This window comes from Monodon monoceros, unplaced genomic scaffold (assembly GCF_005190385.1).
Source record: "Monodon monoceros isolate NGI ecotype Baffin Bay Population unplaced genomic scaffold, NGI_Narwhal_1 Super_Scaffold_4, whole genome shotgun sequence".
NCBI classification, from domain to species: Eukaryota; Metazoa; Chordata; class Mammalia; order Artiodactyla; family Monodontidae; genus Monodon; species Monodon monoceros.
The window spans coordinates 56,705,250-56,729,353 of NW_021703781.1; the positions used below are offsets into that span (position 1 = coordinate 56,705,250).

The 24,104-nt window shown below is 41.7% G+C and overlaps 2 protein-coding genes across 2 annotated transcripts; one reads left to right on the forward strand and one right to left on the reverse strand.

Moving 5' to 3' along the window:
* Positions 1-501: 501 nt before the first annotated feature.
* Positions 502-2,164, reverse strand: LOC114908974 (ester hydrolase C11orf54 homolog). The gene is given in 4 exon segments (XM_029245800.1): positions 502-1,023; positions 1,026-1,093; positions 1,317-1,680; positions 1,682-2,164. Coding segments are annotated over 4 exon segments (948 nt in total). The 5' UTR covers positions 1,901-2,164; the 3' UTR covers positions 502-726.
* A 3,924-nt stretch (positions 2,165-6,088) lies between these two features.
* Positions 6,089-23,863, forward strand: BORCS7 (BLOC-1 related complex subunit 7). Its single transcript, XM_029244618.1, has 7 exons — positions 6,089-6,451; positions 8,868-9,014; positions 14,040-14,519; positions 20,701-20,763; positions 20,866-20,909; positions 21,878-21,898; positions 22,669-23,863. The coding sequence occupies exons 3-7, from the start codon at positions 14,223-14,225 to the stop codon at positions 22,718-22,720; spliced, it is 477 nt and encodes a 158-aa protein (XP_029100451.1). The 5' UTR covers positions 6,089-6,451; positions 8,868-9,014; positions 14,040-14,222; the 3' UTR covers positions 22,721-23,863.
* Positions 23,864-24,104: the final 241 nt, after the last annotated feature.

Below are 24,104 nucleotides of genomic sequence, written 5' to 3' on the forward strand. Positions count from 1 at the left end.
ACATTTCATGAAGGATAGTAGTCATATTTGGCAATAACATCATTTATAAATTGAAGTATACTCACTTCGAGATTGTATTTTGATGGTGTTTCTTTTCACTTCTTGCAAATAACCAACAAGGCAAAAACTGCTTCCAATTGACAGTCCAAACAAAGGAGGAATCATGGCTAACCGTCTGGTTGCTAATATTTGTTAAATGCAAATTACAAACTTCGGAGTATGGTTCAACATCACCAAAAGGAGTAAAGTTGCTCCCTCTGACCACCTTATTCCATGAAAAAAGTGTACTTTGACTTCTAAAATGGATTTCAAAAATTCAGTAGAAAGATTTAACAACTATCAACATTTCCAGCACTGATTTTTCTAATACCCAGAAACATCCACTTAGCAGTTGTAAGACTAACTTGAAAAACTGAATATACAGATGTAAATTATTGCCATTAGCTAGTAGGAATCACCACTTGATTCTTAATCCTGTTTATATTTAATTATAAACATAAGACTGATTTTTAGAATAAAAAGAATGAAGAACATCTCCATCACGTGTCTTTGTTCCCAATAATCCCTTTCAGATAGATCTGTGAAGTAATACAGAGTACAGCGTCGACATACCTTTCATTTCAAAGGCCAAAAAAAATAGGGCTTATTAAGTAGTGAGATCATTTCTATTAGGCTTTATATTAGTATCAGTTAATGAATTAATCAGTCAAACGAGTATCAGTTGATTTAATCTTGCCCAAATGAATGGGTCTCTGTTGGTTGATCAATGCGATAGAGAAACTCTGCAGGTAAGAAGTATCCAAGATACTCCACTATATCTGGGGTGTTGTCATAATGGTAGTGTCCACCTTCTCCATGATGACTAAAACAATGAGTGTGCTCCAACCGCAAATCAAACCCTGGGTCTCTGGAGATAAAAACTGGCAGGCAAACCAAAGGAGCCTTCATCTCATAAAAACGTAACCATTTATTCACGTCTTCATCAGAGTTCAATGGGCAGGAAGAAAACTCTGCCGGCATAATATATGAGTCTTCACTTTTCCCTTCTGAATCACGAAAGTACCTCCCATTCCTACGGGCTTATCTCCATAATGTTTTTTTGTTTGTTTTTTTTTTCAGTACGCGGGCCTCTCACTGTTGTGGCCTCTCCCGCTGTGGAGCACAGGCCCCGGACGCGCAGGCTCAGCGGCCATGGCTCACGGGCCCAGCTGCTCCGCGGCATGTGGGATCCTCCCGGACTGGGGCACGAATCCGTGTCCCCTGCATCGGCAGGTGGACTGTCAACCACTGCACCACCAGGGAAGCCCCTCCATAATGTTTTTCAAGAGTCTGTCTCATACAAGTCACAAAGTTAAGTTTTCCAGTTCTTCTTTTGGATTTCACCTCAATGACCTTTCCAGGTTGGCCTTCACTGGCAAAAAGATTAGCCAGTAATGCAAACCCCAAATCATGATATTTCTCACTGTATTTCTCCAGTAGGCACCCTCCATCTGCAGAGTTAACATGAGCAAAGTAACTTCCATTCACAGGAGGTTTGTGTTCACTTTCTGTTTGAACAACTGGCATAAACTCAGAATTGAATCCAAGAGTCGGAAATGGGCCTGCTCCTGCTCCAAGAACAAAAGCTCCAGGAAGCTGGATTTCTTTTGTGATTTTATTTAGATCATAAACTTTTTTTTTTATTTATAAGAGGCAATAAGTAAGGCACACCTCCTGCTTCTGCAATTCTAGTTTTCCCGCAGATACCTTTTACGGGAAAGGTAAATGGCTCCTTGGTCAAATTAGGGCAATCAACTACAGAGACCTGGACATCAGCAAAGTTATCCATTAGCCCCTTCCGCAGAACTCCAACAAGCTCCTCTAGACTTGGCACATGAAAAGAATACTCAGCACAAGACATCTTCTTTCTCGAGTGCACAGGTGATGAGGTGTGCAAGCAGAGAGAGTTAAATAAAATCGCTCTTTTGCAGTTTCTAACCTCTGTTATTGCAATTCCTTACTGACCTCATGTTGCTCATTTTCATTGAAGATTCATTTTAAGATTTTGGGCACGAAGCTTACAACTTTCCTCTCTTCTTGCCGTCATCGTGCATGACGTTATAGTCCTTGGGGGATGATCATCCAACATCCCAGCCTTGCAGTTCCTTCACCTCAAATCCAAAGATTGTCAGCCTTACTTCCATTTCAATTACTCCTGTAATTGAATTACACCCTTAATGGGCTCTGAGACCATTAAGTTGTATCTCTCTTAATTTCCACTTTATCACTTCCTTTCCCTCCACCTTAAAGGTAAAGAATTGGTACTCCTCGTTCTAATCAATCTAACAATTTTGCAAAATAATAATAACTTTATTGAGCATTTGCTATGTATAACATGTACTGTTTTATTTAATCCTTATTAAGGTAGGTGCTATTATTATCAACATCTCCATTTTACAGATGAGGAAACAGACACAAGGACTTGCCCAAGGCTGTAAAACTAGTCAGCAATGAAGCTGGAATTAAAGCAATCTAGAGCTCTTAGCCCTTAACTGCAATGCTATTCTGCTTCTCATGATATAGATTGAAATTTTCTGTATACATACCTTTTGAACCAATTATTGCAGTTCTAAGAATTTATTCTGCAGATGTCTCACAGTTCAGTGTACAAAAATCATTTCTTCAATGTTTACAATTGCTAGCAGTACATCTCCCATCAATAGGAGACTGGAATAAAATGCAGTTCGAAAAAGGAGGAAACACTTTATATGCTTATTATAGAAATATTTCCCAAATATATTGTTAGGTTTAAAAAAAAACAAAAATAAGAATGATGTGTATTGAATGCCCCCATTTGTGTAAAAAAAGGAGAATGTATGTATTTTTTTTTGCTCGTATTGCTCGTATATGCATAAAGTATCTCTGGAAGGACACACAAGAAGCTCATGAGGAACTTCCCAGGTGGCACAGTGGTTAAGAATCCGCCTGCCAACACAGGGGACACAGGTTCCATCCCTGGTCGGGGAAGATCCCACATGCCACGGAGCAGCTAAGCCCGTGCGCCACAGCTACTGAGCCTGCGCTCTAGAGCCCGAGAGCCACAGCTACTGAGCCTGCGCTCTAGAGCCCGAGAGCCACAACTGCTGAAGCCCGTGTGCCTACAGCCCGTGCTCTGCAACAAGAGAAGCCACCGCAATGAGAAGCCCGCGCACCGCGGTGAAGAGTAAGCCCCCAGTCGCCGCAACTAGAGAAAGCCTGCGTGCAGCAACGAAGGGTAAGTTGGGATGAAGTGAGAGAGTGGCATGGACATATATATACTACCAAATGTAAAATAGATAGCTAGTGTGAAGCAGCCGCACAGCACAGGGAGATCAGCTCGGTGCTTTGTGACCGCCTAGAGGGGTGGGATAGGGAGGGTGGGAGGGAGACGCAAGAGGGAGGAGATATGGGGGTATATGTATACGTATAGTTGACTCACTTTGTTATATAGCAGAAACTAACACAACATTGTAAAGCAATTATACTCCAATAAATATGTTGAAAAAAAACCCCAATGCAGCCATAAATAAATAAATAAATAAATTCATTAAAAAAAAAAAAGACACTCATGAATTTTGTTGTTAATGGAAAGAACTAAGAAGCTGCCGCTAGGGTGGTGGTGGTGGGAAGAGGTTTTTGGATCTTTTAAAGCATTTAATCATGTGAATGCATTACGCATTTCAAAGTTGAGTTAAACTCTAAAAAAAAAAAAGAAAAAAGGAAGAGAAGACTAGAAATAGAAACTGTATTAATGACTGTGTTAATTTATTTTTTAAAAAATCGAGGCCTCCACCTACACTCTCGACACTGTTTCCTCAGACCTCTCACAGATACTTGTTTCATTCATCATTTTCCTCCTGCATCTTCAACTCACCCTCTCTGTTGGCTTCTTCTCCTCAGCTGACAAATACGCTCAAGACTTTTATCCCATACAAAATTTTAAAATCCTCCACTGATGCTGTGTTCCCTGTTCCCTTCTAATTTTCCTTTAATTTCTCTCCTTCCGTGTTCAGACTTCTTGGTAGAATAATATGATGAACACTTGTGTCTCTATCTTATTCCACATTCCTTGTACACTCATTGTAGTTTGACCCCTGACCCCACCACACTAAGAAATCCATTGGATGTCTTTCAGACCTTCTTTTATTTATTTATTTATTTATTACTGAGATATAGTTGATATTATATTAGTTTCAGTCTTATAACGTGATACAAATTTTTTAAAGGTTATACTCCGTTTACAGTTATTATAAAATATTGGCTATATTCTCTGTGCTGTACAACATATCCTTGTAGCTTCTTTTATACGTAGTAGTTTGTGCTTCTTAATCTCTTACCCCTATCTTGCCCCTCCCTGCTTCCCTCTCCACACTGGTAACCACTAGTTTGTTTTCTTTTTTTGTGTGTGTGGTATGCGGGCCTCTCACTGTTGTGGCCTCTCCTGTCGCGGAGCACAGGCTCTGGACACGCAGGCTCAGGGGCCATGGCTTACGGGCCCAGCCGCTCCGCGGGATGTGGGATCTTCCTGGACCGGGGCACAAACCCATGTCCCCTGCATTGGCAGGCGGACTCTCAACCACTGCGCCACCAGGGAAGCCCCAATAGTTTGTTTTCTATACCTGCGATTCTGTTTCTTTTTTGTTATATTCACTAGTTTGTTTTATTTTTTAGATTCCACATATAAGTGATATCATACAGCATTTGTTCTTCTCTGTCTGACTTATTTCACTTAGGATAATACCCTCCAAGTCCATCCATGTTGCTGCAAATGGCAAAATTTTCATTCTTTTTTTTGTTCTTTTTTTTGGCTTAATAGTATTCCATTGTGTGTGTGTGTATTCATCCGTTGATGGGCACATGGGTTGCTTCCATATCTTGACTATTGTAAATAATGCTGCTGTGAACATTGGGGTGCATGTACCTTTTTGAATTAGTGTTTTCCTTTTTTTTTCAGATATATACCCAGGATTGGAATTGCTGTGTCATATGGTAGTTCTATTTTTAGTTGTTTTTTTTTTTTGGCTGCTTTGGGTTTTCATTGCTGCATGCAGGCTTTCTTTAGTTGCGGTGAGTGGGGGCTAGTCTTCCTTGCGGTACGCGGGCTTCTCATTGCGGTGGCTTCTCTTGTTGTGGAGCACGGGCTCTAGGCGCATGGGCTTCAGTAGTTGCAGCACGTGGCCTCAGTAGTTGTGGCGCATGGGCTTAGTTGCTCCGTGGCATGTGGGATCTTCCCAGACCAGTGCTCGAACCCGTGTCCCCTGCATTGGCAGGCAGATTCTTAACCACTGTGCCACCAGGGAAGTCCCTATTTTTAGTTTTTTGAGAGAAACCGCCATACTCTTTTTCACAGTGACTGCACCAATTTACATTCCCACCAACAGTGCACAAGGGTTCCCTTTTATCCACATCCTTGCCAACATTTGTTATTTGTGATCTTTTTGGTGATACCCATTCTGACAGGTGTGAGGTGATATCTCATTGTGGTTTTAATTTTCAGTTCCCTGATGGTTAACAGTGTTGAGCATCTTTTCATGTGCCAGTTGACCATCTTTATGTCTTCTTTGGAAAAAATGTCTATTCAGGTCTTCTGCCCAATTTTTAATTGGGTTGTTTGTTTTTTTGATGTTGAGTTGTATGAGCTGTTTATATATTTCGGATATTAATGCCTTATTGGTCATATCATTTGCAAATATTTTCTCCCATTCAGTAGGCTGTCTTTCTGTTTTGTTGATCGTTTCCTTGGCTGTGCAAAAGCTTTTAAGTTTAATTAAGCCCCATTTGTTTATTTTTGCTTTTGTTTCCTTTGCCTTAGGAGACAGATCCAAAAAAATATTGCTACTGAAAGAGTGTTCAGCCTATGTTTTCTTCTAGGAATTTTATGGTTTCCAGTCTTACATTTAGGTATTTAATCCATTTTGAGTTTTTTTTATATGGTATTAGAAAATGTTCTAATTTCGTCCTTTTACATGTAACTGCTTTTGTTCTTTTACCTGTAGGTGCTTTTTTAAGGATTTTTTCATCTTCTTTAAACCCTCTCATATGAAATATCACATAGCTCTGGATTCTTGGTAATTCTTTTGTTCCTCTTCTTGTTCCCTCTGTCCTCTCATGGATGTCAAGGTTCCCTAGTCGCCTGTCCTTGGCCCTTCTCCATCTACATTCTCCCTGGATGATTTCACCGTTCTCAAGGTTTAATCTATCACCGATTCAATCCTTTTTTATGGTCATATTTTTTACTAATGTTCAACATTTAACAAATAGATACTGTTCTTGACCCTCATAGAGTTTAGAAATGGATGGCTCCTGTACTAGAGATGTCAATCATTGCCTCCTATACTCACGTGACTTCACCCACAGTTTGTGCCTTTGTGTCTTGTGACTCTGATTGGAATAGCAGCATACGGCCGCAAGGGGAATCAGTTCTCAGACTGAGGTAAGCTAATGACATTCTTTTTGAGAACTTGACCCTGCACCGTCATGAACCATATGGGCAGTGGTTTCAGACGCTGATTTAACAGCCCTAGTCACAATGTGGTCTGGCTGTACATTTTACTTTTCATCCTTCGATATCTGTGATACCTCCATCATCTGATTGTTGAAAAATCTTAGTTTATTGAAACATTTACATTTTAATTAACTTGTAAAAAATAAAGCTACCGTTTCAAAATTAAAACAAAAATCCCCCCAAACCGTAGTCTATCTATATCCACGGGGTATTGGTTCCAAGACCCCCATGGATACCAAAATTTGTGGATGCTCAAGTCCCTTATATAAAATGGCATAGTATTTGCCACTAACAAAAATCCCTCTTAGGAAAAAAAAAAAAAAATCCCTCTTAGGGACGTCCCTGGCGGTCCAGTGGTTAAGACCTCACCTTCCAATGCAGGGGGTGCAGGTTCAATTCCTGGTCAGGGAGCTAAGATCCCACGTGCCTCGAGGCCAAAAAACCAAACCATAAAGCAGAAGCAATATTATAACAAATTCAATAAAGACTTTAAAAATGGTCCACATTAAAAAAAAAAAATGTAAAAAAAAAAAAAATCCCTCCTAGAGTGCAAGTACCTGGTGAGGATGTTTATGACCCCCATTTTCTAGATCAGGGAACTGAAGCTTAGAGAGATTAATTAGAACTGTTCAAAGTAGATCCCACGGCTGGAAAATGAGAGTGCCAAGGTTCAAATTCAGGGCCTGTGCTATTAACTACTGTGATTATGACGTGGCAGGCAAGAGAATCAGGAATGGGCAAGGAATCACACTCCCACTCACAAGTATGTAGACAGTGCACGGCTCAACCTCCCAGCCTTCCCCTGACACATACTCCCCCCTCCCATTCATTAGCACCCAAACAGAAAGGCAGAAAGGAATTGGAGCTGCTCCTCATAAAGGATGCCCCCAACTGAGGTGGGTACCAGAACCAAGTCTTTGGCAGATATGTTTACTTTGGAAGAAGAATGCCAAGGGACACGATTCCTGCCCTCAGAAAACTTAGTCTAGTTTATACGCAAAGATCATGTCCTCAAATTGTCGACAAATGTGTGGTGTGCTCAGGGATTGTAATACATGTGCACATACACATCACTGTGTGTAGTAGATGTAATAGTCATGTAAATGCATGTGTATATGGAGAGCACTGTAGATTCTCTAGAAAAAAAGTCCTAGTAGTGCCACTCTACTTATTAATAATGTAATACCTCATAGAGCTGAGCTAAATGTACTTTCATCCTAGCTATGAGAAAAAAAATGTTTACTAAGTGTGAGCACAACCTAGACTTTAAGGATTATTGGTTAAACTATTAAGGAATCTTTCAAAGTAGGCTCAAGCACTTAGAAGTATCCATTTACATGCAAAACCAAGGCTCAGGTAATTGCAGATTCCTTAAGGAGCATGCTAGGTAACACGTGATTTAAGTTATATATATATGTAAATAAATAAATAAATATAAACACACACACACACAAATGATAATATAACATTCCTTCAAAAATACTGTATTTAAGATTATAAGCTAATTTAAACTGGAATTCCCTCTACTTCCTGAAATATTCCAAGCTAGTATGGCTTTATTACACTTGAAGAAATAAAGTAATGAAAATTCTAAGAGCTAAGCAAACCAGTTATGAAAAGGTGAGAGATCAGTGTAATGAAGAAAATTAGTTGTCACAGCTCAAATTCTAAGATCATATACTGCAATTTAAAATGGAAGTGAGGAAGTAATCCAAAATAAATAATAAAAACAAATATCCATTTTAATCAATGTCTTATTTTCTTCCATTAATTATTTCCATCCCGTTTTAGCTAGAAGGATTTCATGAGGGAGACAAAGTGAAGAAAAGGGAAACACTCTTTAAAAATTATAAATTTCCTAGGACCACAGTAGAAAATATAAAAATTGGATCTGTAGGGGTTCAGAACAAGCCTCCCCCAAATGGGCTACTTTTGCATGAGGCTCATTTTGAACTAAATGCAATCGAGACCCTGCGGGTCCAGGAGAAACTCACTGCCCCTCTCTTAACTACCTAGAAGAATTTAAATTGGGGATTTTTCCTAGAAAAGGTAATTACCAGAGATAAAATTTATCTTAGGGGCCCCATCTACATGGCAGAACAAACATCTAATTATCAGGCATCTGCTCTCCTTAATGTCCTGTGAATGACCCTCCTGTCCTTGGAAGACCCAGACCCCGGCCCCATTCCGTAGCTCATGATGGTGTATATACCTCATTTTACCTTTCTGTCTCTGAACCTCTTGTGTATGTGGGGCCTTTGACCCTCTTATGTGTGTGGATTCCCATACAAAGTTAAATTTGATTTTCTCCTGTTTATCTGTCTCATGTCGACTTAATACTTAGAGCAGCAAGAAGAACCTAGAAGGACAGAAGAGAGTTTTCCTCCTTCCTGACAAGGGCTCAGTCTTGAAGGGAGAGATCTCGTCTTAATCTCCCACAATAATGCAGATTCTCCATTTGGTTGGAGGACGGGATAAAAGAAATGAGAAGGTACATTTCTGTGATCTTTAAAGTTCCACACCCTCAAGTAACCATTCAAGGCACTGCCCATTAAGGAGGGGACTAAGACACTCCCCTCATACCTCACAAATCAAAAAGGGGGAAGGGGTCCAAGATTACACTAATGATTGCTCTTCTGCATTATAAAACCCAGTATGAAGTTTCAGTAAGGAGTGTTCTAGATTAGGAATTGGGCGTGTTCTCTGCTCACGCCCCTCACTGGCCTTGTGCCCCGTCTACTTGAAAGCTCAATGGATCTGAAATGTAAGGGACTCTGATGACTGTTATTATAAATGACACTGTTCCTACCAACACTAATTACCTTCAATGAACCAGGAACCCAAGAGTTCAACAAATGAGTGAAGAGGACACCAAAAAAACCCCAAAGTTTTGCCCGAAATAATCAGAAGCTGTCTCAAATCTAGTTTTCATCACATAACTCACATGTTTAAGGACTTAGAGGGGGAGATCCTTATCATTTATCTCATAAATACATCCTACAGGTGACTGTTTTCAAGCCTCTGGAAAATTTTCAGTCACATGCATACCCCATAACCATCATTTTTAATGGTGTCTTCAGGTCAGTTTCAGTCACACTCACCTTACTCAGTCCCATCCGAACACGCCCACACTGAAGCCTCCCACTGTTATCCCAAGAAGACCCCTCTCTTTTCTATGATTTAGCACATGTCATACACTGCGATGTTGGGATCCCCTTCCTCAAGCGAAGGTCTCTTACTTCCCCCTCACATCTGGCACGGGCGGGCCTCAATGTTGCAGAACAGTGAATAAGCATTGTGTCCCCACCTCTGAAACACTGATTCACGTCCATCACTCTTTTCGCAAACTTGGCGGCAGATTCACGTTGTCTCTGCAGCCTTCTCTGATGGAGGTGTTCTACACCAACCCTTCTGCTACTACCATCACCATCAAGCAGTCCTTCCTGCAACAGATACTCACTGAGCCTCTATCACAAGCCAGGCACTGCTCTCAGGCTGGAAATGAAGCAATGAACCAAACAGATAAAGCTCCCTGCCCGCCTGGAGCATACATTCTAATAGGGGAGAAGCGGGGTGCCCTGGAAATCTCACATTCAATTTGAACTTCATTATAATTTAGTTGTTTTGAGTCTATATCGAGTCAAGTGACTGTCTAGACTCCCGTCGGAGATATTCTGCAAAGATGGGTACCAACAACTCCTCCTAAACCTGCAGACATAGGACTACTCTTCCTGTCAAGAGGTAGACTCTTATTTCCTCTCTACCTGAACCTGAGCTGCCCTGTGACTTGACCAGCAGAACCATCAGAAGTGACTGCTGTGCCAGCTCTGGGCCTGGGCCCTAAGAGGCCTGACAGCTCCCGCTGCCTGGGAAACCAGGTACCATGTAAAGAAGCTCAGCCTATCCTGCCAGAGAGAAGGCCGTGCGGAGAGAAGGCCCCGAGGATGAGAACCGTGGCACTCCGGGTGACAGCCAGCATGAGGCCGCAGACACCTGAGTGAGGCCACCTCAGACCTTCCAGCCACCAAGTGAACGCAGCCCCGTGAGTGAGCCGAACAAACATCACTGGAGCAGAGATCACCACCCATGATAAATTCCTGAACTTCGCATCACGACCAATAAAATGGTGGTTGTTTTAAGCCACTAAATTTGGAGGGCCGGGAGGGGGAGTTGTTGTTAGGCAGCAACAACTTAGCCTTAACAAGACAGTGCTCTTAACCAGAGCCAGGGGTGGCATCTTCTGCGTGTTTCTAAGCCTTCATTATGTCCATTATGGTTAGGCAAAAAGGAAACATCCAGTCAAAATCTGACGAGGGAATATTTATAAAACTAAATGGGGGAGGGGATTCCGGGAAGATGCCGCAGTATGAAGCACCAGGAATCTATCTCCCACCTAGACAACAACTGCATTGGTAGAATCTGTCTCATCCAACCATTTTGGAACTTGGAAGGCTTGCAACTTCCACGGGAAGACTTAGATGGTAAATTGTGGTGAATGTCAGTCAATTTTGGCTCTTAGCACAGTAGGAGCTACCCATCCTCCATCCCCAACCCCTTGGCAGACAACTGTGCATGTTTTCCTGGAACCACTGCCCACAGCTTGTGGGAGCTAGGGTGGGCAAAAAGGACCCTGTCCTCCCAATATCGGCATCTCTGCTCTGAGTGCTGATGGCTGCTTCTGACCACAGAGCGCAGACAAGAAGGTGGGCGGCCACTGTCACTGTGCCTCCCTGACCCTATTGCAGCCCCTTCCCTCTGGCTGAAATGACTTCCAGGGGGATTAAAAGGCCACACCCCTTCTCCTCCCCTCCCTTCCACCCCCTGGTCGTTTTTCTTTTTTTCTTTTTTGGCCATGCCACGCAGCTTGTGGGATTTTAGTTCCCTGACCAGGGATTGAACCTGCAGCCTCAGCAGTGAAAGAGTGGAGTCGTAACCACTGGACTGATAGGGAATTCCCACCCCCTGGTCAGTTTTTACATTTCCCACTTTCTGGAGCCAGACATTAAGGACTGGGACATTCAAAAACAACTGCATGTATGGAGAAAATTAGAAAGTGACTGTGTGTGCTCAGGGAAAGGCTCAGAAAAGACTGGGAAGACCTTCAGTTTACACTTTGGCTGATCCTCAGCAAAGAGACTGCGTACCACAGTTAAAAACAAAAACAAACAATAAGGAAGACAAGCAAACCCTGAGAAAGGGGAAAATCTGGTTTCCAGAGTTATCACATTATTAAATTCAAAAGTCCAGTGTTCTTAAAAAAAAAAATCACAAGGCATACAAAGGAACAGCAAAGTATGGCCCACTCAAAGGAATAAAACAAATCAGTAGAAACTGTCCCTGAAAAAAACCTAATGTCTGATATACTAGACAAAGATTTCAAAGTAACTGTCTTAAAGATGCCCAAAAGACTAAAGGGAGATATGGAGAAAGTCAAGAAAACAATGTGTAAACAAAATGGAAATATCAATAAAGAGAAAACTTATAAAGAACCAAAAAGAAATTCTGGAGCTGGAAAGTATAATTGAAATGAAAAATTTATTAGAGAGATTCAAAGGAGATTTAAGCAGACAAAAGACTCAGTGAACTTGAAGATAGGACAATGGATAGACCCTGATTGCTTGGTTTGCAAAAGGGATTCACTGAGGTGAGTTGTCATGGACTGAACGTATTTCAAACAAGTTCTGGTGGTATATTAGTTTTCTATTGTGTGTAACAACATTACCACAAATGTAGTGGTTTAAAACAACACATATTTATTATCTTATTATTTCTGTGGTCAAGAATCCAAGAACAGCTTTTCTGAGCCATGTACTTAGAGTCTCAGAAGGCTGCAATCAAGGTGTGGGCCAGCTTCTCATCTGGAGGCTCGATAGGGGAAGGATCTGCTTCTCCACTTGCCTGGTTGTTAGTAGCAATCAGTTCCTTTTGGTTGTTTGACTGAGAGCCTCATTTTTTTGCTGGCTGTCAGCTGGAGCTCAGCCCTCAGTGACTAGATCACACTTGTAGCTCCTTGCCACATGGAGTTGTCCAATATGGCCACTTGCTTCCTCACAGCTAGAAAGGGAGAGACTCCAGCAAGATGAGCCTTACAGTCTTATGTAATGTAATTACATAATCACTTACATATAATCACATATCTCCCATCACCTACGCATATACTATTGGTTAGAAGCAAGTCACATGTCCCACCTACAAGTAAGAGAGGTGGAATACACAAAGGCGTGAACACCAGGAGATAGGAATCATGGAAGCCAGCTGTCAGTCGCCAATCTGTCTACTACAGGTGGCTACTTGTTACCATGGCTCTCCCATGGCTCAACCTTTTCCTAAGTTTATGGGTGTACAGCAACTGGAGTCTCTTACACTGCTGTTCGGAATGCAGTGGTAAACTTTGAGAAATGGTTTGGCAGCTTCTTGAAAAGTTAAAGACTTACCATATGACCCAGCCATTCCACTGCTAGATATTACTCAAGATAAATGTAAACAAACTCACATAAAGACTTGTATATGAATGTTCATAGCAGCTTTATTCATAAAACCCCCAAATGGAAACAACCCAAATGTTCATCAAAAGGTGAGTGGATTGACAAAATGAGATATAGCCATACAATGGACTATTTCTCAGCAATAAAAAAGGAACATACAAGTGATATACACAACTAAGTGAATGACTCTCAGAATGTTATGCTGAGAGAAAGAAGCCAGACCAAAAAATGTACTTCCTGTATGATTCCATTTATATAAAATTCTAGAAACCCAAATTAATCAATAGTGCTACAAAGCAGATCCGTTGTTGCCTGGAGTGAGGGATAGATGGTCTACAAAGGGGCACTTGGAAACTTGTGGGGGTGATGAAAATGTTCTGTATCTTAATAGTGGTGGTAATTCACAGGTGTACACATCCATCACACTCATCAAATTGTATGCTTTAAAAGAATGTAGTTATTGAACATAAATTATACCTCAATAAATTTGATTAAGAATAAGAATTAAATGAAAGAATCAGAGACATGAAACTAGACACTTGGAAGAGAAAGTAATGTTGATACTGAGTATAGGTGATTTTAAACATAATTCGCCAATTTACCATTGTCATCTCTCTCGTGCATTAGCTAAAAAAAAAAAAAAAATAGAGCTACATGAAACACTTCAGATACTAATTCTTTTCAAGGTGATAATCAGTTTGCTTTAAATACAACAAAGGGGTCATTTATCACTAAAAATTACTAGAGATGTAAAACATTTGTCATACCTGTTGACTATCTTATTTACTTTTTTAACTGCCTGTTTGTGAACTTTGCCAATTTTTCTGTTAGCTTGTTCTTCCCGGTTCTTCTGTTTGTTTACATGCCTCCTCAGCCTGGGAGCTCACTGGTGACAAGGACTGCATCTCTTCTGCATACCAATGCCAGCAGTGTTTGCTATTTCGTTCATGAAATGTTTGCTAACATTGAATTGATCTTAATTCATTCTCATACACTTTGGAGAATTTAACTTTATTACTTCTGTTTTACAGATGAGGAACACAAGATGCTGCAGAGGCTGAATAATTTGCAGTCACACAACTAAACGGCAGAATTGGGACTGTAATCCAGGCCTTCTGATGTTAAACCATGGGTTTATTGAAATTGTATTCCATCCCCTCCATTGATGTTTGCCTGGGCCCTGTCTTCTTCAGGATATCAACTGAGTATTTTAAATGAATTTAAAGTTAGCAAAGCTCACCCTCCGCTACGCGCATGCGTCCCTTCCTTTTCCCGTGGTAGGAAAAAAAAGACACCACCTCCTTTCGCTTTGCTCATCTTTTGGCCCCTGCGACTCGCCATCGCCCGTGGGGAGGCGTTCACTGGTTGAAGTGATGGCGACTGGGGCCCCGGATTCGCAAGCGCGATTCGGTCAGTCTGTGAAGGGGCTTCTCACGGAGAAGGTGAACACCTGTGGTACTGACGTGATCGCGCTCACCAAGCAGGTGCTGAAGGGCTCCCGGAGCTCCGAGGTGAGCTGGGAGTGGACTCTCCGGGGTTAATAGCGGGAGAGTCGACTTCCATAGCCGTGGGAAGAGGGTCGTGTTGCATCCTGGGAATTGTAGTCCGCGAACTAGTGGCGAAGGGAGAAGACCTCGTTCCAGAGGGTGCGTGTTGCATTCTGGGGTGTGTAGTCTCTGGGTAGGACTAGCGGTCCTGTGAGCCGCGGGGGAATGGAGGCGGTGGGGGAAGAAACAAAATGATGGGAATCGGTGCTTCAAAGCAGAGATCGCCGCAGACGACGGATTAGATAGTGGTCCTAAGGAGTTCCTTATTTGTTTCTCAGAGTTGTCTCTAGTGAAGATCTGTCTCTTTCGGCCCCTAAATTCTGCGTGGTTTTGCCCTCAACATTCCAGATTCCTTCCACACTTCTATGCATCGTCTGTCCGCAGATTTATTCTTTTCTGACTTGTCTTTCTGGCCACATTCTTGGTTTTCTGTTTCTTAGATTAGCTTTCTCCTTTGCCGTGATTTTCCCCTCATCATCCTCTGGCTGATTCCGTGTACGGGATTATTTGATAGCTTGTCACACCAGCAAGCTTTATATGTGTACACTGTCTCTCTCCAAAAAAGGACCTATCCATTGTATCCTGAGGTATTCACCCAAGTGAAATGAAAATATATGTCCACACAAAGATTTGAACATGTTCAGAGCACATTTATGCATAATAGTACCAAACTGGAGACAATCCAAATGCCCACGAGGCAGGTGATTGGACAAACAAAATGGGTCTAATGACCCAGGCTTTCAACTTCTAGGTTTTAACCAGGAGAAAAGAAAACATATACATCATTTTGTTACATAAGTCATCTATGCACATAATGTGTCATCTAAGATGTCCAGGTTTGGAGTCTTTAAAGTGGAAAACATCTTGAATACACTTGTAAAACAATCTGGGGACAGAGTCTTTAGATTTCTGTGACTTTCTCCTGTAGGCCATTGTCTTGCTCATAATTAACTCAGTAGCAGTGTATCTTAGCTACTTATTTTCAGGAAGTATTTTTGATTTTCAAGTTAGTTTTCATAACAGTAGCACCTCTTTTACTCCCGCTCTTTTTTTACTCATGTTTCATCACTTATTATTTCATTGTTAGGTAGTTGCATTAGCAAACATAATGTGTTTGCAAGCCTTCACATTTGTATATGAATGTTCAAAGCAGCTTTATTTATATTAGTTTAAGGTCCAGTAGAATTATCCTTACAAAATAAGCTTTCATGTTATGTCCTTAGCTTCTATTGATAGTGGCTGCAAGAAACAGCTGAATGAAAAAAGTGTTTGCGGGACTTCCCTGGTGGCGCAGTGGGTAAGAATCTGCCTGCCAATGCAGGGCACACGGGTTTGAGCCCTGGTCCGGGAAGATCCCACATGCCACGGAGCAACTAAGCCCATGTGCCACAACTACTGAGCCTGTGCTCTAGAGCCTGCGAGCCATAATTACTGGGCCCACGTGCCACAACTACTGAAGCCTGTGCGCCTAGAGCCCGTGCTCCGCAACAAGAGAAGCCACCACAATGAGAAGCCCACACACCACAACGAAGAGTAGCCCCCGCTCGCTGCAACTAGAGAAAGCCCGTGCGCAGCAACGAACACCCAACGCAGCCAAAAATAAATAAATTAATTTAAAAAAACCAAAAAGTGTTTGCGTTTACCATAATACTATTGTTGAAGTCACTGATCTGATGATCCCAGATATGCTTTGTATGAGGTCCACATGGTATACTCATTTTAGGATTCAGTAACAGAGGAAAGTTTATCTTTTTTGAAGAATTGTTGTGTTGCCTTTTACCAAATAAGAATTATGCAACTTACTGTGTTTCACTTTTTGCCTTGGTTGCACAGAAGTTGCTTTGTCAGTTTTAGTGGTAGACATATCTGCTTCCTTCTCCTTTTCATGATTTTTAGATTCTATTTCAGCTTTTCAAAAAAAAAATGTGTGTGTGTTTTATGTCGTTTAATTCATTAAGTCTTCACAATCACTAATAAAGGAGGTACTTCTCTTACAGAGAGGAATTTCGCTTGTCCAGGGTGCCACAGTAGCTAGGAAGGGGTAGAGCTAGGATTCAAACCTAGGCAGACAGGTTCTAAGCCCATACTCTTTGACGTCACTTCTCACGGCCGCTAGCTGGATTAAGTGGCCAAAAAGCCACAGTGCCACCATTGACTGCCCTGATATGGCTTGCTGCTTCCCGTTCCTGCTCCTCGTGTATTTTTCATGAGGGCTTCTTCTGTAGTAGATTTAGACAGGGTGCTCAGTAAGCGGTGTGGATTGAGTTAAGCTGAAGCCAGTCCAACTTTCTGGGACAGAGTTGACACATATCTCAAGTCTAAAATTTTTCTTTTTTACTGGATCTCTTACATGACACTTACCACATACCATATTGTATTTTTCTGTAGGTATGTATTTTTGCCATTTCCTTTACTAGGCTCTGAGGTTATGGGAGTGTCTTACTGATTTTCAATCCTTCTTAGCCCACAGAGCATTGCTTCCCTCTTCAGCAGTCTCCAGATAGCTATTTTGTTTGAGAAACTGACAATTTCCATGTGTAAAACACTCATTTCACAGCATCCACTTAACACATATTTACAGAGTGTCTGCTATGTGCCAGGAACTGTTCTAGGTACAAGGGAGACGTTGGTACACAAAACTAAGTCCCTGTACTTAGAAAACTTCCATTTTATTGAAGAGACAGACAAAAAAATGAAACACAAAAAAGGTGGTAGTAAATGCTATGAAGAAAAATAAAGCTGGGAATAGAGAGTGCTGAAAGGGTTTTCCCTAAATAGGGTGGTCAGGGAAGGGCTCTCTGAGGAGGTAGCATTCGAGCAGATGCTTGAATGAAGTGAGGGAGCAAACCATATGGACATCTGGAGGCAGAGAGTTCCACGTCGAGGACATGGCAAATGCAGAGGCCTTGAGATGGGAATGTACGTAAGGAATGCAGGGAGGCCGGTGTGACTGGAGCACAAAGTGAGGAAATCATACCAACTTATGTCCATGGCACAAAGAATGCTTGTGCCTAATACGCTCCTCTCGTGCACACCTGCGCTTCTGCTCCTCCAGGTGAATTGTGTGCTTGGTAAGGGTTCACTGTGGTTTTTTCCTAAGCCTGTGTAAGGCACTTGTGCTTGCTATTGCAACTACATTGTTTCATGGAATGATGTGGGAAATGATGAAATATGAGTGCAGAAAAAAAGAGGGTTGCTGTTGCTATGAAAACTAAGTTGAAAATTAGCAATACTTGTTGAAGAGAAGTACCAAGACAAACTGGTATTGAGTTAATTATGAGCAAGACAGTGGTCCAAGCCTGGGAGGAAGTTCACTGAAATCTAAAAAGATTCTGTACTCAGGTGGTTTTACAGGTGTATTTAAGATGTTCCACTTTAAGGAAACTGAAACTGGAAATCTTAGGTGATAATGTTACGTGTGTGGTTGGTTTATGTAAGAAAATGATGCACAATGTCAATGACTACATCTGTCATCACAGAAAAGGCCTTGGCCCTACATTCCAACAGCCCCTGCATTCCAGGCCATCACAAGTCCCATCAAGCCTATCTTCTAAATACCTCTCAAGCCCCCCGTGCCCCCTTTTTTAACTGCCACTTCTGTGGTTCAGGTCACTCTCATTGCTCGCCTGGAATACTACAGTGTTCTCCTAACCTGTCTCTCTGCCTTTAGTCCCCTGTCTAGTCCGTCCTGTTTACCACATTCTAAAACAGTAAATCTGATCATGCCACTTTTTTGTAACATTATATTACTTCGGAATTCTAAACAGCAGCCGTTAGGTCTCAGAAGTCACTTCTTTTAGGGAGCCTTCCCTGAGCACCTAGCCAGTAATGGGTTAATCACTCCTGCCCCCCGAACTCCCAGGGCATTCAGTGCTTCCCCCTCAGCACTTACCACAGGGTATTGTAGTACCTTTGTCTTCTTTGTCATCCCAGCCTGTGAGCCCTGTAAGGATGGGGGCTATGTCTCTTACTGGCTCATAAGCACTTAGTAACTATTTGTTGACTGAATGAGGAAGATTCTGTTAGAACTCTTTCTTTTCTGCCATCGGTTTGTCAGTCACCATACATAGGAGTTTGGAGTTTGTCACTTAAAAGTGGCCACAAGGAGGGAACAGGAACTCTCATACCTGGTGGGTGGGAATGCAAAATGGTATAACCTTAATGGGGGGTGGGTGGCAATATGTAGCAAAATTAAAACCCTCTGATCCAGCAGTCACAATCAAGATTCTGAGTCTATCCAAAGACATGATGGCAAAAAGATACAAAGAACTATGAGGTATTTTTTGTAGCACTACTTACAATAGCAAAAGACTGGAAACAGCCCCAAAGTCTATAGCGGAGGACTGGTTGAATAACCTTATGAGACATCTATTCAGTGGAGTGCTCAGCAGCCCTGAAAGAACAAGGTGGAGATTCAGTATATACTGCTGCAGATCCATCTCAGTAGATATTATCAGGTGAAAAGAGCAGGGTGCAGAAGAGCGCATATGGTAGGTTACATTTTATGTAAAGGGGGCAGAATATATACATATGTCCATTGTTTGTAAAGGAACAATGGAAAGATAAACCAAAAACTAATTTAAAAAATATTTATGCATAGGGGAGAGATACCGGGGAGGGGAAGAGGCTGGATAGGTCTTATTTTATTGTTTTGCCTTTAGAAGCATGTAAAGTTTTATTTTGTACATTTATTTATTTTTGGCTGCGTTGGGTCTTTGTTGCCGTGCGCGGGCTTTCTCTACTTGTGGCGAGCGGGGGCTACTCTTGGTTGCGGTGTGCGTGCTTCTCTTTGTGGTGGCTACTCTTGTTGCAGAGCACGGGCTCTAGGCACGTGGGCTTCCGTAGTTGTGGCATGAGGGCTCAGTAGTTGTGGTGCACGGGCTTAGTTGCTCCACAGCATGTGGGATCTTCCCAGACCAGGGCTCGAACCCATGTCCCCTCCATTGTCAGGTGGATTCTTGCTTTTGTTTTTTGTTTTTGGTTTTGCGGTACGCGGGCCTCTTACTGTTGTGGCCTCTCCCGTTGCGGAGCACAGGCTCAGCGGCCATGGTTCACGGGCCCGGCCGCTCCACGGCATGTGGGATCTTCCCGGACCGGGGCACGAACCCGTGTCCCCTGCATCGGCAGGCGGACTCTCAACCACTGCGCCACTAGGGAAGCCCTGTCAGGTGGATTCTTAACCACTGCGCCACCAGGGAAGTCCCAAGTTGTGTTAATTTTTAAAGTTAAAAAGAAAAATAAATAAAAGTTGCTGTGAGGGAAGGAATCTGGAGGCTGGAACAGTGCTGGTGTCCTGGTTAATTTGAAGTCATCTGTCCCCCTTTCACCAGAATCTCTCTGACCCAAGGGAACAGGGAGGGTTGGTAGGACACACATAACAGTAGCTCCCTTTACATGGTTGGACTGCATGTCTGCCAGGAACAGGGTGCCACAGGAGGCCAGAAACCCTGTTGATCTCTTCTTGCCTCTCTGTGAGGAGGCAGATCTGCTGAGCGCAGGCCACCCAGCTGAAACAGAGCTCACTCAGCCTTTCTCTCTTGGCCTCAGGGCCCAGCTATCAGGGAACTCATCAAAGTCTGCTGCCGCACTTCTTTCTTTCTCTTCCCCAGCTCCATCTGGCCATCCTTTACACAGTGGTTTCCCACTTGAAAGCCCAAGCTTCTCCCCAGGCCTTTTTACCCCCTCTGTGTCTCTCATTCCATTTCTCAACAGCTGCCTTCCTTCTGTCCTTTAAAGCCCTATCCTAACTCCTGCCCTCTCACTCCTCTCAAACCACCCCAAATCTCAAGTTTGCCTTTAAAGAATCAGAAGTTAGGTTCTCACCGGGCTTGTGGAGCCAGAGTTTGTTTTCGCAGACTTTGCCTCTCAGCACTTGATTAATAAACTCAGCAGTTATGGAGGACTTGATTTCTCAGGCTGTGGCCTTCAGAACAGATGTCGAGCCCATGCCAGAACTGCCGTAGTGACAATGAAATGGATTTTCAACATGACCAAATGGGAGATTATCCTCCTTTACATTTGGAGGGTTTATATTTGTATGGGGTGGGGGGGTGGGCACGGAGAAAGGGTGGTGGTATAACAGCTGCAGAGAGATTACAGGAAGTTTGGAAGTTTTGATTATTACCATTTTATTTTTGTCTTCCAGCTGCTAGGTCAGGCCGCTCGAAACATGGTACTACAGGAAGATGCCATCTTACACTCAGAAGATGTAAGAAACAATTTCTGTTATGATTTGGGTTTTATATGCACAGTTTGGCTTCAGGGAAGTGGAATGTTCTATTTCTCTGTTTTTCTTTTTTTTTTAATGCAGAGTTTAAGAAAAATGGCAATAATCACAACACATCTTCAATACCAGTGAGTATTCCCTCTCCAGTACCTACTGTACTTATTAAGCAATCGTTTTCTGCAGGCTGTTTCTTGTGGCCTTTGTGTTTCAGCACATTTTCCTGTGGAGGCAGGAGCTGGGAGTAAAGGAGGGGTTATTCAAGGATGTGTTCCCTCTGGAAGAGATGCTTGAGACTGCAGAAGAATTTGGGGTATGGAGTGTGATCAGAGTGGGCACCACCTTTGTGAACCTCTCTGATAATTTGAGGGCTTCTCAGAAGGAGAGACTGCAAACCCCATAAGGGCAGGGCCCATCCAGGACCACACACATGCACAGCGCTTGGCACCCAGTAGGCACTTAACCAGTATCTGTCCACTGTCTGTGCCTGAGGTCTTTCCTGGAGCATCTGCACCTTCCCTGGAGAATCAAGTATAACTATGTTCTTTATCTTACATTCCCATATATAACCCAACCCTAACTACATATAAATCATCCAGGAGATTTTGAAATATAGAGACCCCTTTTGGACAAAATTATAATTTAATTAACTTTTCATCTTATTTCATTTTGCTTTTTATTTTATGTAGTTGACATTATACTTATGTATCTATTAGAAATATCTGACTGGGAATTTAACTCTTGATATCTAAATAGCTAAATACTCATTTTTTGGGGTGTGTACATATCAGGTATGTGACCGTTTGGCTCCACATACCCAGACTGAATTTGAGCCATACTTGTAGTTTGTTAGACCACGTCCCTCACTCTGATAGAATATTATTACATCTTTAGGTTTAGAATCATCTTTTCAGCAACTCTGCACTCAGATGTTGAACCTCTGTTCAATAGCACAATCTTAGGATAGGATGGACAGAAATATAAAATGTGACAAGCTGGAAATTTGTTCTGCCTATATATACATATCTGACCAAAAATAACTTTTACTAGTTCGCTGCATTTTCTTATGTTTATTTTCCTCTTTCCTTTTCTGATTTAGGCAAGAAGCTATTCAGAAGAAGTAAGTAACCCCAAAGGTAGAGGAGTGGGGGGCCAACTAACTGTAGCAGGCTGGGGGGAATTATGCTGCTGGGCCTAGGATCAGTACAAAACTCTGGTTCACAGAGGCCTTTAAGTTGCCATGTGTTCTAGGATAGCTCATTGGGAATATAAAGAATATTTCAAAGGCATGCAGTAAGTCAATTCACTGCTAGCAAAGGCTTTCTAAAAGTTATAGTGTAGAGACCAACTTTGAGGGTAGGAAACCTTTTACATTGGTAATATTCATTAAGTAAAGTAAATGTGCTAAAGTCATTGAACAGCCTTGTTTTTGTTTTAAGTGGATTAAATCTGTCCCTTGCAATGTTGTTTACACTACTAGTTGGCTTTACAGATCTTTTCTTCATAGTTTAAACATGTCTGGGACCCTAGTGGACCAATAGAAATTTTGATTTAGTGCAACAGAACTATGCATATAATATACTTTGTGCAAATTATTTGCACAATGAGATGTCTTTTTTTTTTTTAACATTGATCGCATTTTTTTATTTTTTCAGTATGTAGTCCTCCATTTTTTCTAGGGAGAACATATGAAATTGGACTTGCAGGGACAGGAAACCATTGCATACAAAGAATGTAGAGGAATACCCCTATCTCTGCATCCAACCATGGATCTGACCCCATCAATAGCCCCCACATTTAAAGCCAAAAGAAAGTACTATTGCACAGAGAGGGTTGCTATGACAATGAGATGCTCATTCTAGATAAACCTTTTTCTATTCTAATTTGTAGTGTTGAGCAGTCATCAAATCTACAGGACCAGTTAAATCATCTGTTGAAGTAGAACGTGTTATGAGAGGGCAAAAGCACTTTGCCTGACACTGAGGAGGAAATATCTTACATAACCACTGTGCTATGGGTTTGATTTTCCATTTTCTTCTCCAAAAGTTAAGTTAGAATAAGATCCGTGATGATGAACAGTTTCTCCTGAAAGGAAGTTAAGTGATTAAATTTTTTTTTTGCGGTACGCGGGCCTCTCACTGTTGTGGCCTCTCCTGTTGCGGAGCACAGGCTCCAGTTGCGCAGGCTCAGCGGCCATGGCTCACGGGCCTAGCTGCTCCGCGGCATGTGGGATCTTCCTGGTCCGGGGCACGAACCCGTGTCCCCTGAATCGGCAGGCGGACTCTCAACCACTGCGCCACCAGGGAAGCCCCTAAGTGATTGAATTTTGAAAGCACTTATTGAATCAAACCAACCCATGCTCTTATTGAATTTTTAAGTTGCTCTGTTAATTTGATATTAAAGCAAAATTAAAAGATGTCTTAGTTTTTCTCATAGAACTTTAATATGTCAAAAGCCATATTGTCTAAATGTGTTTCTTAAGCAAATACTGAGTAGTGTTTTAAATTCAGACTTGAGAGCTTCTATTGTGAATGTATAAGAATGATTAATATTGTTTTTAAAGACTTTTTTCTTTTAATCATACATTCAGGAAATATTTTAATTTCATGGTCACAGAATGGTGATTAGGTAATACCTGTTGTTTTCTTTCCTTTTCTAGTAACTAAGAGGAGATAGTTATTTTATTTGTTGTAGCAAATTCCTACATGAAAATTAGGCAAATGGTATCATATCTGGCCAGCTGCAACCTCCTGCCTTGACCTTCATTCCTAGGGTTTCTTTGTTGTTGTGACTCTTGATTAACTGGCCTTGGGTTCATTTTGTAATTTTGCTAGTCATCAGCAAATTCACTTGTATGACATTATTGTCAAGTGAGAATGCAGTTGAGTTACTGTGATTCCGGTATAGGGTTGTGCCATGTAGAAAACCTTACGTTTATTGACATTTACCTATGTTCATTGAATTTATCTCATTAAATGTCATTACCGTTGTCTGTTGTCAAGTCTGAATGTGTATGCTTTATTTGAATTTAAAATGGGACTTCCAACCTGTTTTAGCTCAGTTCTTAATTCACTAAGGTATTGGGAGAAAGCTGACATAAGAAAATGGTGTTTTTACCGAAAGAAAAAAAGCAGATATGAGTCCAATTTAATTCATATTCTATATCATCAAGTTGACTAATCATATCAGATTACACTTGTTCCTCATTTTATATATATATACATTAACTTAAAGTAAAAAAACAGTATGAAGGAATTCACTTATACATTCATTCTATAAATGTTTATTACAATTATTAAATATAAACAGGCTCAATTTACCTTAAA

Excerpts from the sequence above, each read along its gene's own strand:
- BORCS7 (XM_029244618.1), top strand. The coding sequence starts at position 14,223 with ATGAATTTAAAGTTAGCAAAGCTCACCCTCCGCTACGCGCATGCGTCC. Across the intron at positions 14,520-20,700 it reads AGGGCTCCCGGAGCTCCGAG|CTGCTAGGTCAGGCCGCTCG; the intron begins GTGAGCTGGGAG and ends TTTGTCTTCCAG. Across the intron at positions 20,764-20,865 it reads CCATCTTACACTCAGAAGAT|AGTTTAAGAAAAATGGCAAT; the intron begins GTAAGAAACAAT and ends TTTTTAATGCAG.